This window comes from Danio aesculapii, chromosome 23, assembly GCF_903798145.1.
Source record: "Danio aesculapii chromosome 23, fDanAes4.1, whole genome shotgun sequence".
Lineage (NCBI taxonomy): Eukaryota > Metazoa > Chordata > Actinopteri > Cypriniformes > Danionidae > Danio > Danio aesculapii.
The window spans coordinates 41,057,409-41,071,303 of NC_079457.1; the positions used below are offsets into that span (position 1 = coordinate 41,057,409).

The window sequence follows — 13,895 nt, forward strand, 5'->3', positions numbered from 1 at the left end:
AATGGCATTATTTAGATAAATTTCACATTGTATGGGGGTGGGTAGCAATATCTTGCTTGTTTTTTTTTACCGAGCTATGTTTGAAAGTCTTATTCGCCATGAAATTACTGTCTGGTTTGGAAATCTGTCTGTTCAATTGGAAAATAAATTGGTTCGTATTAAAAAACAGCCATGAAAGTACTAGGAATAAAACAATATGAGCCCACACAGACTCTATATGAACAGGCGGTCATGAGAAGAGCAAGAAATATTAGTGCTGATTCCAAACATCCTCTTTTCAGTGAATATCAGCTGTTACCATCAGGAAAAAGACTGAGAATGCCAATGTGTAAAACCAATAGATTGAAGCTTTCGTTTGTTCCTACCCCCATAAAACTGTTGAACTCTACCAAGAACAATGCACCTGTTGTACATTAGCACCTGAGTGTTCTGTGCTTAAAATATTTATATATCTATAAATGGTCTTATTTAGTATATACTCTATGTTCTTGTTTTATTTGTTTTATTTATTTTTATTGTCTGCTTAGAGCAACGTTGTAGCACATTTTTGCCCACGACAAATTGGGGACTCTTGGGGACGAATAAAGTTCATCCTATCCTACATACTGGAAGTTATGTCAAATTTTTTATCTGGTTTTAACCCCAAAAAAATTAACAAAACATCAGTGGGACTTGAATGTTTTACTGAAGACCTCTCATGCACATTTGAATTACAGCCATGGCTAATTTGTACCCTGTGGTGGTTCTAGTGTTTAATTAGGTTGAAACATTTGTTTACTCTGAACATGTGTATTTGATGAAGCAACACACTAGGTATTTCTTTGATTTTATAGCTGTTAAAGAAACCTTTTTTGCAGCTTATGTCAATATCATGAGAATACATTGCGATGAAAGCTTAAACTATTAATTGAAACAAGAAAATTTGATACAGGAGGAAGGGGAAATTTTATCCCGTGGGATGGTTCTAGTGTTAAATAGTGCTAAATAGTGGTAAAAGCACTTTTAATTTACATGTGATTTGTCTTCCTCGCAGAGAGCAGATGGAGAGAGTGTCGATGTTACAGTCTCTTCTGAACAATCTGGTGTGTTTGTCTGCTCCTACATGCCTTCATCTCTCTCCAAGCACACCATTGCTGTGACTTGGGGAGGCGTCATGGTTCCTGGCAGTCCTTTCATTGTGAGTGAATATATTGATCTTGAGAAGAAAAAAAAGCTGTAAATGTTTGGTGAACAGCATGCAGGTATTATGCAAATTCATGAGAATGTGGTGTAGAACAACAGCAGCCAGTGCTCATTCTGGTGCATTTAATTTACATGGTGTAATGAAGTTAAACAAAACGCGTTCCCCCAATTTGGTTTGCATTAATGTTCCAGCATCTGCTGCCTTATTGAAATTCCATTTCATCTCGCAATGGCTTTAAACCTGTCTGGCGATGATGTACGGCTGCTTAGCGCGGCAGCCAGAGCTCACAGGAATGTAATAGGATGTTTATTAGCCTATTTGTACTGGCATTCTCACAGTCAAGAGGGAACGAAGCTATGCTTATTGAAATCACATGTGAAAAAATCATACATTATGAAATGAGCATTGAAATGTATTGCTGCAATCCTCAGTTATATGGAAGCCTATGATTGCTGTATGATTTCTGCGTCATTGTTATTGCAGGTGACACCTCGCAGGATTAAGATTACGCCTTGTAGCCCAGTCTGGTTTAAACCGGATGGATCAGAAATGTGTTACTCTGGTGAGTTAGAATGAACATTCCTTCTTCCAGAAATATAAATATTAATTATCGTTTGCTTTTCCACATTACTGTTTCAGAGAGTTTTTTTTTTCAGTGGAATGCAAAAGGAGAATCATATTAGTTGACTACATTACTTAACATGAAATATATTTCTGAAGCATATATTCATTTTATTTAATGTTAATGTCTGCATAAACTTTTTTAACGTATTATTTTAACAGTTTGTCTATAGATTTTAAGTAAGAGATAATGAATGCTGGAAAAAATATTGGTAACAATTTATTTTGATGGTGGAGTATTAGTTGTCTGCTTAATATCTGTTTATACTGCTCCTTCAACAGACATTTAACTAAGTACATGTCAACTTACACTAACCCTAACCCTAACTCCAAGCTTAACCCCATCCTAAAAGTCTGTTTTTCGTAAATATAAAAAGGCATGTAGACGCAATGTAACAAACAGACCATCAAAATAAAGTGTGACCAAAATATCTGTTAATTAAACTTCTGTATTTTGTGATTCACAAGTGTTTTTTATTTATTTACAATTGTGAAATGCATTATAGGTCCTTGATCTCTGCTCTATTGACATTTGATGTTGAAAGTTGAACTGTATGTTGAAAATTGTCTGTAAAATAACAGAAAATGTGCTGGCAGGTTATTACAAGGTTTTTCTATCGTAATATACAAAACCAACCCAGACAATATATCACTTTAAACTATTAAAAATGGTAATAAATGTCACTTTTTCAAACTTTCCAAGTTTAAAAGTGGTTGGAAGAAAGATGAAGGTTCCATAATGCAATTCAAAAGCATGAATAAATGACGGAAAATAAAAAATAAAAACATTAATCACAAAATTACTGTTAAATTTATAGATATTTTTTACAGTGTACATCCAGCCAGTTGTTCTCATAGAATAAATCCTTACAGGGATTTGCCAGAGAGTTGGGCAACAATGTTAATTAACAGACCTTATTTATTATGGACTTATTATTTGTTCGTTGACTAATGAACATATTGTACATTTTGAATAATCTGAAAAGGGAAGCTCTTTTTCTTTCACATTTTCCTATGCTAAAATATATTTTTAAAACAATTCATAAATAAAAATCTATACGGTAAAGATATACTAATTTAAAGTTTCACTCATTTGTTAATTCATAGGGGTTTTATCATTTTTTTAAAATATTTAAATTAAATCTCTGTTCCTTCATTTTTTAATGTTGAAAAAATTAACAGTTTATTAATTAGAATATATTATTTGGTTTCGTCATGTAAATTATAGTACCGCCAAGTACAAGTTGCAATTATTTTCTTAAACAATATGTTGTTTCAAACTAGAAATTGTCCAATAGGTCTTAATCGTACTGTAGAGTTTGATTTTTAACATCAAAAGTTCATTCATTCATTCACTTTCCTTCGGCTTAGTCCCTTTATTCATCAGGGTTCGCCACAGTTCGCCAACTTATCCATATGTTTTACACAGCGGATGCCCTTCCAGCTGCAACCCAGTACTGCGAAACATCCATACACACTCATTTACACACATACACTACAGGCAATTTAGTTTATTTAGTTTAAGCCTTCACAGTGCTGGAACAACATCCTATGGACAGATGAGACCAAGATCAACTTGTACCAGAGTGATGGGAAGAGAAGAGTATGGAGAAGGAAAGGAACTGCTCATGATCCTTAGCAGTGAAGCATGGTAGTAGTAGTGACATGACCCTCAAATAAATTAAAGCTGACAGTCTGCAGTTAAAGTACATCTTGTTCGTTTCATTTCAAATCCTTTGTGTTGGTGTATAGAGACAAAAATGTTAGAATTGTGTCAATGTCCAAATATTTATGGACCTGACTGTATATTCAGATCTCAAATCACTTGATTATGTTATGTGATTGTGTGAAGATGAAGAGCTTGACCTCGATGAAGACTTTCCAGAGAACATCCATCCTGGTGGTCACAGAGAACTGGTCATGAATGTTATCAGCCCATCAAATACGCCAGCTGATGCCACAAAGGTATCACAATCTTATAATCTCTGTGAATTCATTTAGAGCACTGAAAAGATTGGTGTAATCAGGTGCTATTTATTTCTTCAGGTAAAGGCTCATGGTCCTGGACTGACAGAAGGTGTTGTTGGAGAGCAAGCCGAGTTTATCATTGACACAAGCAGAGCAGGAAGTGGACGACTTGCTATAAGAGTAGATGGACCCCGTGAGGTTACACTACAATGTCTGGATGATCAAGATGGCACTTGTACTGTGCTTTACCTAGCTACGGAGCATGGAATGTACCAAATCAATGTGCTTTTTGACAACTCTCACATTCCTGGATCTCCATTTGGGGCTATTATACATCAGCCAGTTGACCCGTCAAAGGTTTTGGTAACTAACTCTGCTTTGCAGCAAGGAAAAGTGGGCGAACCTTGCATTGTAAATATAGACTGTGCAAAAGCAGGATCTGGAGATCTAGCAGTGCAGGCCGTCTCTGATTCAGGAGTCGTCGTTGAAACCGAAGTGAAGGAGAATGAGGACGGCACATACACTGTTGTTTATGTGCCCCGAACTGGAGGTGTATATACACTGCTTCTCAAATATGGAGGAAAGGTGCTGCCTGTTCATAAAGTCATGGTGGAACCGAAGGTTTACAAAAGCCATGTAAAAGTGAGCAGAAGAGGTGAAAAGATAGTTAATATTTGTCAAATTACAAGAGGTTTGAATTGAGATTTGTCTTGAGTTTGTGGTCTTATGCATTATGTTGATTTAGGGGGTGATATGTTTAGCGAAAGGAAAACTGACACAAGCCAAGTTGTTGCAAGTGGTTTGGGTCTCCAGAAAGGCCTCACCGGACATCCTAACATGTTTTGGGTAAACACCAGGTAAGTGCTCCATTTTCCAGAGAATAAGTCACATCTGATTATAAGTTGCACCATCAGACTGAAGTCACTTTTTACAATATCATTGCATAAGTTTCATTCAGAAGTCATGCAAAATAGGCAACAGATTAAATCTAGATGATCAAATTAAGCTTCCCAGAATATATTTTAGGAATGGGCCTGTTAGACAGTCTCCATGCCAGATAAATAAGATCCAGCCATGGATGCCAGATCATGTCAGGAAATGTCAGTTTCTCCAGGTATTTGGACAACAAGTCAGCCGAGTTTCCAATACCCAAACATGTTAACCAGTATTCAACTGAATTAGCAGTGTACTATTAATGTAGGAGTCGACTGTGGAAGGAAACCAGAGAAGTGCAGAAGCAGGAGACAAAGTGATGATGCTAAATGAGCAGGGTTTCTTGTATAATCTTAGTTGCATGTGTTCCGGTGCGCTCTCACACTTCGTCTGAACAGCACAAACATAACAGATGTTATTATAAATCAGGCCACAAGACCTTGAATTAGAGACAACAGTCTCCTTTACACAGTGATAACGGTAAATATCTGGAAAATTACCGGAACGACTTTATCGGTATATTCAAAAAAGCGCTGTTCACACAGGGAAGAATGTTCTGGAATTTTTCCAGAAAAGACCATCAACACATCCATTCCAAAATACAGGTAAATTCTGACATCATAAAACAGAAATGCCCTCTAAATGGCTGCACTTGTATTTGTGTAAACAGAAGGGGTCGGGCTTTTGCTGATGGTTGATGGTAGATAATATGTGTGTGTGTGTGTGTGCTGGCGCTCACTAGAGCACTCCTGCACTTCAGGTGCACATGCGTCAAGCAACTGAAGCAGAGCTTGAAGGTAAACAAACAGCGGTTTATCTTAAGAATTTTAACATTTTTTTTCCACAGTTGGCATTAAGAAGGAACATAGACATGCTATCTGACTAATATCTAGCACAGGGGTGGGCAAACTCGGTCCTGGAGGGCCGGTGTCCTGCACAGTTTAGCTCCAACACCAATCAAACACACCTGAACAAGCTAATCAGTGTCATCAAGATCACTAGAAATCCATAAGCAGGTGTGTTTGAGTAGAGTTGGAGCTAAACTGTGCAGGACACCGGCCCTCCAGGACTGAGTTTGCCCACCCCTGATCTAGCACCTAACTGTGTCTGGAAAAATATTCAAAGACTTTTATTTTCATAAACAACGCAGATGTCAATGTGTCTGAATGTTCTGATTGGCCGGAGGAGACATCTCATTTTAGCACGTTCTAATCGTGAACGCACTCTTTCCGGCAAATTTCCTTCTGCGTTCACACAGCACAGCAATCTGGCAAATTACCGGTAATGTTACAACTTCTCTTTTAGAAAAATTGCCAGAACGAATTTACCTGTATTTTCAAAAATGGCCTGTTCACACATATATAATTTTACAGAAAGGTCTGTACGTGTGAAAGAGGCTATACTCTCATCTCTCATGTCAGTGGAGAAAAACATTTCATGAAACACCATCAAAATAAGACTAAACAATGGAAAAAGCACCAAAAGCAAAGCAAGTAATAAGAAATATATAAAATAAAGAAATCAAATCAATAGATTATTCACATAATAAATGATAATAATAAAAATATAAATCAAATAAATGGATGACTAAATGAATAACTAAGATTTATAAATGATTATATAACCATAACTGAAATTATCAATGCAAAACAAATAATAAAAACATAATATGATATAGAATTGATTTCTTTTAATGTACACACAGGTTATGACAACTTTCAGATTCTACAGGCTCTTATGAGATGCTAACGGTGTGATAATCTTGAATAAAAATATCACGATATTACAGTATTGCAATTTACAGCTTTGTTCTTCTTAAATGTCTATAAAACAACAACTGTTTACCCTATTAAACACACAATATATTTTATTTAAGAAACATTTAAATATTTTGGAGCAGTAAACATGTCAGGCTCAATAATTAAAATAAATCAGTGACTTCTGCTATCTTCATTAGTTTCAAAAACACAGCTTTCTTTACAACTTGAAAAGGCATCTTTGGGTATCTTTCTTTTCTTTGGATATAAAGTAAGTCACTGCACTTTTCAGGTCCAGAGCATGCCTGGATGTTGGTGCATAAATGATTTATTTTTTAAAATGTTTACTCAATCATGGGCTGACCAGTAGTTTTTGAGACTGTTGCCCTAAAAATATTAAATAAAATAGTCTTTGACAACGTTAAAAAAAACCCAAAAACGTTTATCTGTATCATGAATTTTCCAAACCGCACTAAATCTTGAAACCAGTTATTTTCCCTAATACATTTTTACTTGATTTCCTTTATTCAGAGTCTCACTTAATTCCTAATATGTCTGTTTGTGAGCAGATCTTCAGTTGATGATCTGGGTGTAACAGTGGAGGGTCCATCTGACTGTCAGGTGAAGTGTAAAGATGGTGGTCAGGGCACGTATGGTGTGGAATATACTCCTACAGTGCCTGGTGAATATAAGATATCCGTAACCTGTGGAGAGAACAATATTCCAGGTAAGCTTTAAATAAACAGAGGAAGGTGATTTCAATAATACTATTTCTCTTTGTCATTATCATTATAGTTGTGGTGTGGATTCTGCTATTATTTTATATTTACAAAGATTGTTTAAACGCATTACAGTTACAATACTTGGGTGTGAATTTGTTCAGAGATATGTTCGCCTTATGTATTTGCAAAAGTAGATTTTTTGTGTTGAAATGATTTTATTTAAATGAAGATTTGCTACAAATATGGCTCACATCTGTTGTTTGATGAAGAGCCATACAGTCACTTAAGTAAGAGCTAATTCATGGACATAATATACTGATACACGTGCTCTTTTCTTCTCAGATGTTTACATCTTTTTACAGATTTGTTTTGTTTTGATTTGATTTGTTTACTTGTGTAAATGTGTGTAAATTTATCATTCAGTTTTTAAAGTAATTTTAGTAATATTATTGACTAATATGAAAATGTTTATATGATCTATTTACAATACAGTTTGTAAAGTAATATTTTCAATCTTTTAGTAGGTATATTATGCAAGAGACTTGCTTTGTTTACCAAATAAGTGATTCTAATTGGATTTGCATTGTAAATATTAAATAAAAGGTAAATAGGAATTATTTTAAGTTTTTAGTTATGATACTCCAAACATAATTCTGCATAAATCCTAATTTTTACAAAATTCTCTGCAGAAATAGCAAAATGGCAGCAGTTTGGCCCTATAGGCAATGTTTATGCTGCCTAATCTTATATGTATTTGTCTTCAAATTCAAAGACCTGAGAACAAAATGGCTTTCAAAATGTTTTCTTTCATTTTTCTTGTGTACTGAGGGCTTTAAAATCAATTGCAAATATTGAGAGGATAAATGGAGACTGATATGGTGTTCTAAACAACTCCTGTCTGCATTCAACAGGAAGCCCATTTGTTGTGTCAGTGGATGATGTTTCAAATACTGCAGGCTCTGGAGATTCTCTACAGGCTGGGATTTGCGCATCTTCAAATGCTGTTACTTCTCAAGGTAGGTCCATTTTTTTTTATGACCAAGATATTAAAGCATGTCTTCACATTATTTGTAGTGCTAGGCGAAGATTAAGCGCATCCAAAATAAAAGTTTGTTTGACATAATAAATGTGTATTATGTATATTACTTATGTATATTTAATACTACATTACAATTATGTAATGTATACACACATACATCAAAACAAAACTATACAAAAAATGTGTTGCATAGATTTTTAAAAATATATAAATTATATATAATTTGAAATACAAAATAAACATTTTCTCAAATATATGTATGCATGTGTATACTTATATAGACATTATTGAAATATAATGCGTAAATAATGTAAAATTATATTGAAATCGGAATTATTAAACCCCCTTTGAAATTTTGTTTCCTTTTAAAATATTTTCTAAATGGTGTTTAACAGAGTGAGGAAATTTTCACAGTATGTCTGATAATATTTTTTCTTCTGGAGAAAGTCTTATTTGTTTTATTTTGGCTAGAATAAAAGCAGTTTTTAATTTTTTAAAAGCCATTTTAAGGTCAAAATTATTAGCCCCTTTAAGCTATATATTTTTCGATAGTCTACAGAACAAACCATCATTATACAAAAACTTGCCTAATTACCCTAACCTGCCTAGTTAACCTAATTAACCTAATTAAGCCTTTAAATGTCACTTGAAAAATATCAAGTAAAATATTATTTACTGTCATCATGGCAAAGATAAAATAAATCAGTAATTAGAAATGAGTTATTAAAAATATTATGTTTAGAAATGTGTTGAAAAAATCTTCTCTCCGTTAAACAGAAATTGGGGAAAAAAATAAACAGGGGGGGTAATAATTCAGGGGGTTTAATAATTCGGACTTCAACTGTATACATAATGTGCACAGTACATAAACATATACTATGTCAAAACAAACTTTTATTTCAGATGTGATTAATTGTAATTCATCTTTGCCCAGCACTAATTATTTGAACTATCTTAGGCACTGAAGAGACAGAAATCAAACACAATGGATCCAGGATTGACAGATCAAGTCCAGCTTCATCAATGAAAGACAGAGAGTCCCTCATAGATCCTCAAAGTCTTCATGGAAGCAGCAGGTTTGACAATTTTTTTCTGAAAGTAAAGCTAAATATCTCCTGAAAATGTTTTAATTACATTCTCTACTCTTTTAATTGTAGTCCCAATCAGTTTCAAGCGCTGCCTAAGTATGGCCGTGATAGAGAGCTTTCCTCAGCTCAAGATCTAACCACGGCCGAGATAATCGCTCCTGGTATTAAAGCTGGAATCTGTGGTAAAACCCCTCAAGCTTTCACAATTGGCTGCAGCAGCAGTGGAGAATCTCCAGAGGCTGTGGCTGTGGTGAGACCTGATGGTGAGCACAGAGAAAAATGATCTGTTTTATTATTATCTAATTATTAACCAATTTGTATCTAATCGTTAAGATCAATATATCTCAGATGCTTTAGTAATTGTATTGCAGGATCTACGGAGTTCCTGGAGCTCACAGACAATGGAGATGGCAGTTGTAGTGTTGTATATTTGCCCACCATGGATGGTTATCATTTATTAACAGTGAAATTTCCCAATGAAGAGAGTTTTAATAGGTGAGAATTTGAAAAATATTTTTAAAAAGTACATAAATGCATTAAAAGTGCATTTAAATATACAGTTGAAGTCGGAATTATTAGCTCCCCTTTGAATTATTATTATTATTTTTTTAAATATTTCCCAAATAATGTTTAACAGAGCAAGGAAATTTTCACAGTATATCTGATAATATTTTTTCTTCTGGAGAATGCCTTATTTGTTTTATTTCGGCTAAAATAAAAGCAGTTTTAAATGATTTAAAAACATTTTAAGGTCAAATTTATTAGCCCCTTTAAGCTATAGATTTTTTTTGACAGTCTACAGAACAGATGATCGTTATACAATAACTTGCCTAATTACCCTTTCCTGCCTAGTTACCTAGTTAAAATATTATTTACTGTCATTAGGGCAAAGATAGAATATATCAGTTATTAGAAATGAGTTATTTAAACTGTTATGTTTAGAAATGTGTTGAAAAAAATCTTCTCTCGGTTAAACAGAAATTGGGGAAAACAATTAACGGGGGGCGGGGGGGTGGTGGGGGGCTTCAACTGTATAAACATTATTTTTCATATTCATAAAATATCAAATAAATTGATTTAAATATATATTAAATAGCTCATTTCTATTGCGATTTTAGCTTTTTTAATTGTAATTTTACGTAAATCAGAAATTTGTTTGTTTTATTTGTTAAGATATTTAATGTAATTTTTAAAAACAGAATTGCATTAAATGTATTTATTTATTTGTTTTAAAATAAAGTATTATTAAAGTATTATTATTATTATTAAAGCAATTTTGTTTAAATCAAATAGATATTTCTTATTTATTATACCTATTTTTATATTTAATGCTATTTAAAAATGTGAATAAAATATATATATATATATTTAATTGTGTTATCATTTATAAATATGTTTGAATGTGTGTTCAATGCTAGTCTATTGAATAAAGGCAAATATTTTCTTTCTTTTTACCATTCATTCAGACAGTTCCAGGTACTGCAGACAGATGAAACAGCCGAGGTTAATGTATCAGGTCCAGGTCTGACATCAGGAATGTGTGCGCAGTGTCCTCAGACATTCATTATGGACTGCACCTCTTCAAGAAAAACTCCACAGTTTGTTAACATGCTGACACCAAATGGTATTTCACCATATAATTTAATCATACTAACAATCCTACATTTCAGTAAAATCTGTTAATAAACCTAACGGATCATTTTTAGGCACGAGTGTGATAATGGGGGTCAGAGATAATGGTGACTGCACATACTCTGTGAACTACACCCCTGCAATGGAAGGCCTTCATTCCTTGATGGTCAAATATACCGAAGATGATTCATTTTGCAGGTACGAGCACTGCAATTGTTGAATACATAGGTCATATTGAGACATTTAACATGACTTTTGATTATTTGGATGATTACAATCAAGCACCATCTCTTCATTCATGTTGTTCTTCTTGTTGTTAATGTTAATTTACAGTCCTTTCAAGTTTCAAGTGCTCCCTGTGCCCGATGTTGATTATAAGCATCTTGAAAGTCAATGTTTGAGGAAAGGGACTCCAGTTTTTGGATCAGGCTTTGAGGCAGAAGTGTGTGTGAACACTCCGCAGACCTTCACTGTTGATGGCAGTAACACTGGAGAGCCACCAGAGACTGTAGCTCTTCTTACTCCTGATGGTGAGAATGTAATGAAGAGGATGTGCTGTTTTGTCTTGTTGGGTGTTTTATGCTATTTTAAAGAGGCATTTCCTGTAAGTGTGTAATATGTCTGTTCTTGCAGTTAAAATCACTTTGATCATAAAAACATATGCTTCAGATAACATTTTGTGTTTTGCACACTGGATTGTATCACTTTTTAGACCTGCAAAAATGAAAAGCTCAACGATTATGCAAAGAATGAAGGCAGGCCTTTAGTGAACTATAGTGTTCATACTCAGGATTCATACTTGGGATTTAAATTGCTTTCCTTTGCAGGCAAAATCAAGTTATTAAATTCAAAAGACAATGGAGATGGGTCATATCTAGTTGAGTCCTCTGCTTCTGCTGAAGGACCTCACTCGATCATGGTCAAATATACCAATGATGATTGCTTCAGAAGGTAAAGCTACAGATTAAAGCAATTTCAGTGCAAACCTAGTACTGGAAGGAAAATTTGTAGTAATTTATATGTAGTAAATACTATAGTGCTTTTTAAACCTATCTATAATAGGTGTTTTACACTATATATTATAGTATCTACAACACTTTGTTAAAGAATGCTACATCATACTGTAGCATTAACTGTAGTGAACTGCGCACTAAAAAAATGTTTTTTTACTTGAATCAAATGAATTTTTTCTTGTCATCTCAACCTAAATCAGTCAAATCAAATAAAAATTTTACGTAAAACTTTGTATGGCTTACAAAACACAATGTAACCAGGGTGTGAATTACAGAATTACAGGGGAGTTTGGGAGGGTTTGACCCTCCTTATTAAGGCTTGATCCCCAATGAAAGACGTCAAAACAAGATGTGTGGGGGGCCTGCCCTTTGAAACTGAGAAAAAAGTTCACTCTGATCTGTATTTTAAATAATAATGTAACTAATTAAAATAATAGACATCCATTTGACCACCTCTATAACGGTTCATACCATTGTGAATGTATAATCGCACCAATGTGAGAAAAAAGTAATTCAACAGTCTGAAACCGGCATTTTCATTCAAGAGTTCACATGACATGGAGAAATCCACGTTCTCTCATAAAATAGGTGTTTGTTTCTATATATTGCCTAAAAGTAACATCAAATTAGATGCATTGTTTGCATAGTTTGACCCAAAGTAAGCAGAAATAGCTAATCAGGTCAGAATACACTAAACAGCCTATCCCACAAAACACAGAAAACTTCAATACATTTTATGAATAAATTAGATGTAATTTAAGTAAACACATACATTTGATTTACTGAAGCATGTATTGCACAAACTAACATCACCAAAAATGTTGACCACCCCCCCTCCTATAATTCGCACACTGAAAGTAATGTAACATAGCTTAACATAAAAAGCATTTGTAGTCATTACATTTTGTCTTATAATTTTTTACAGTGTGATAATAAATACTGTAGAATACTACATATTTTCTACAGTGAACTGTGTGGTGTTGTAGCATAATATACATACTACAATACCATTTAGTTGTAGAAAGCTACAGTATTTAGTCATTTGTTTACTGTTAATATAGGTTACCCACATAACAAAATTTCTCTGGCCCAGATCTGGCCCACACAATTAGCTTTTGCTTGGCCCACATGCCACAGTGATATTCGGTACATGATTGGAACAAAAGTCTGGCTTCTATACAAGGGCCAAACATGGACCATATCTGGGCCAAGTCTCAGCCAAGTTAACAACCAATAACTGGGCCTGAACTGGGCCAGAATTGTTGGTGTGTCACGACTGCAATGAATTTGATTTTGCTTTAAGACCACACTTTTTCTCGAAGCGACCCGATTGGTAGAATTTTTCTTTGCTCAAAAATAATTTAAATGTATTTTAAAAATGGGTCAAGAAAGGCCCACATATACATTTTTAACATCTGGGCCAAATACTACATTTGACATCTGGCCCAAGTCTTATGTGCCGCATTAAAGATGGTGCCACCTCTGTGAAACCTGGGCCATGTTTAGCCCACATGCTGTATGACAGTGCCGGATGAATGCCTGCTGTGCCACCTTAATGTCAAATCTGGGCCAGAATTCTTTACTACCTAGGTAGTTACCATGCTTTTATATGACCATAGCAACTACAAATTACCACAACAGATAATTTCAAGTGCTCAATAACATTTAGTCTACTATAGTATTTTTTTCATGTAATAATACACCAAATACTGTAAGTTCTAATTTCATGCTATCTTTCAGTATTCACAGGTTTAATGCCATTCCTCCTCACTCTGACAGAAAGGATAAAGACATGAGAAATAAAAAGGAAAATTCGAGTCAGGAGGGAAATATCCACTCTAAGGCTCCACATACATTCATTAATGGCTGCCGTGTGGCACCAGAAGCTAATGCTAAAGCTAATGGTCAGAGTTTGATATATTGCTGACATTTGCATGGC

The 13,895-nt window shown here is 34.3% G+C and overlaps 1 protein-coding gene across 1 annotated transcript in view; it reads left to right on the plus strand.

The window, feature by feature from the left end:
* The window catches only part of flnb (filamin B, beta (actin binding protein 278)), a 42,896-nt gene that overhangs the window by 12,043 nt on the left and 16,958 nt on the right, over positions 1 to 13,895 (plus strand). Inside the window, exons 10-24 of the mRNA XM_056448999.1 lie at positions 1,034 to 1,177; positions 1,667 to 1,745; positions 3,657 to 3,769; positions 3,851 to 4,427; positions 4,518 to 4,629; positions 7,032 to 7,189; positions 8,096 to 8,200; positions 9,182 to 9,299; positions 9,381 to 9,574; positions 9,683 to 9,806; positions 10,778 to 10,935; positions 11,018 to 11,141; positions 11,277 to 11,473; positions 11,771 to 11,894; positions 13,697 to 13,860. Of these exons, the coding sequence (XP_056304974.1) occupies positions 1,034 to 1,177; positions 1,667 to 1,745; positions 3,657 to 3,769; positions 3,851 to 4,427; positions 4,518 to 4,629; positions 7,032 to 7,189; positions 8,096 to 8,200; positions 9,182 to 9,299; positions 9,381 to 9,574; positions 9,683 to 9,806; positions 10,778 to 10,935; positions 11,018 to 11,141; positions 11,277 to 11,473; positions 11,771 to 11,894; positions 13,697 to 13,860 (2,491 nt within the window). The remainder of the gene's footprint in view (positions 1 to 1,033; positions 1,178 to 1,666; positions 1,746 to 3,656; positions 3,770 to 3,850; positions 4,428 to 4,517; positions 4,630 to 7,031; positions 7,190 to 8,095; positions 8,201 to 9,181; positions 9,300 to 9,380; positions 9,575 to 9,682; positions 9,807 to 10,777; positions 10,936 to 11,017; positions 11,142 to 11,276; positions 11,474 to 11,770; positions 11,895 to 13,696; positions 13,861 to 13,895) is intronic.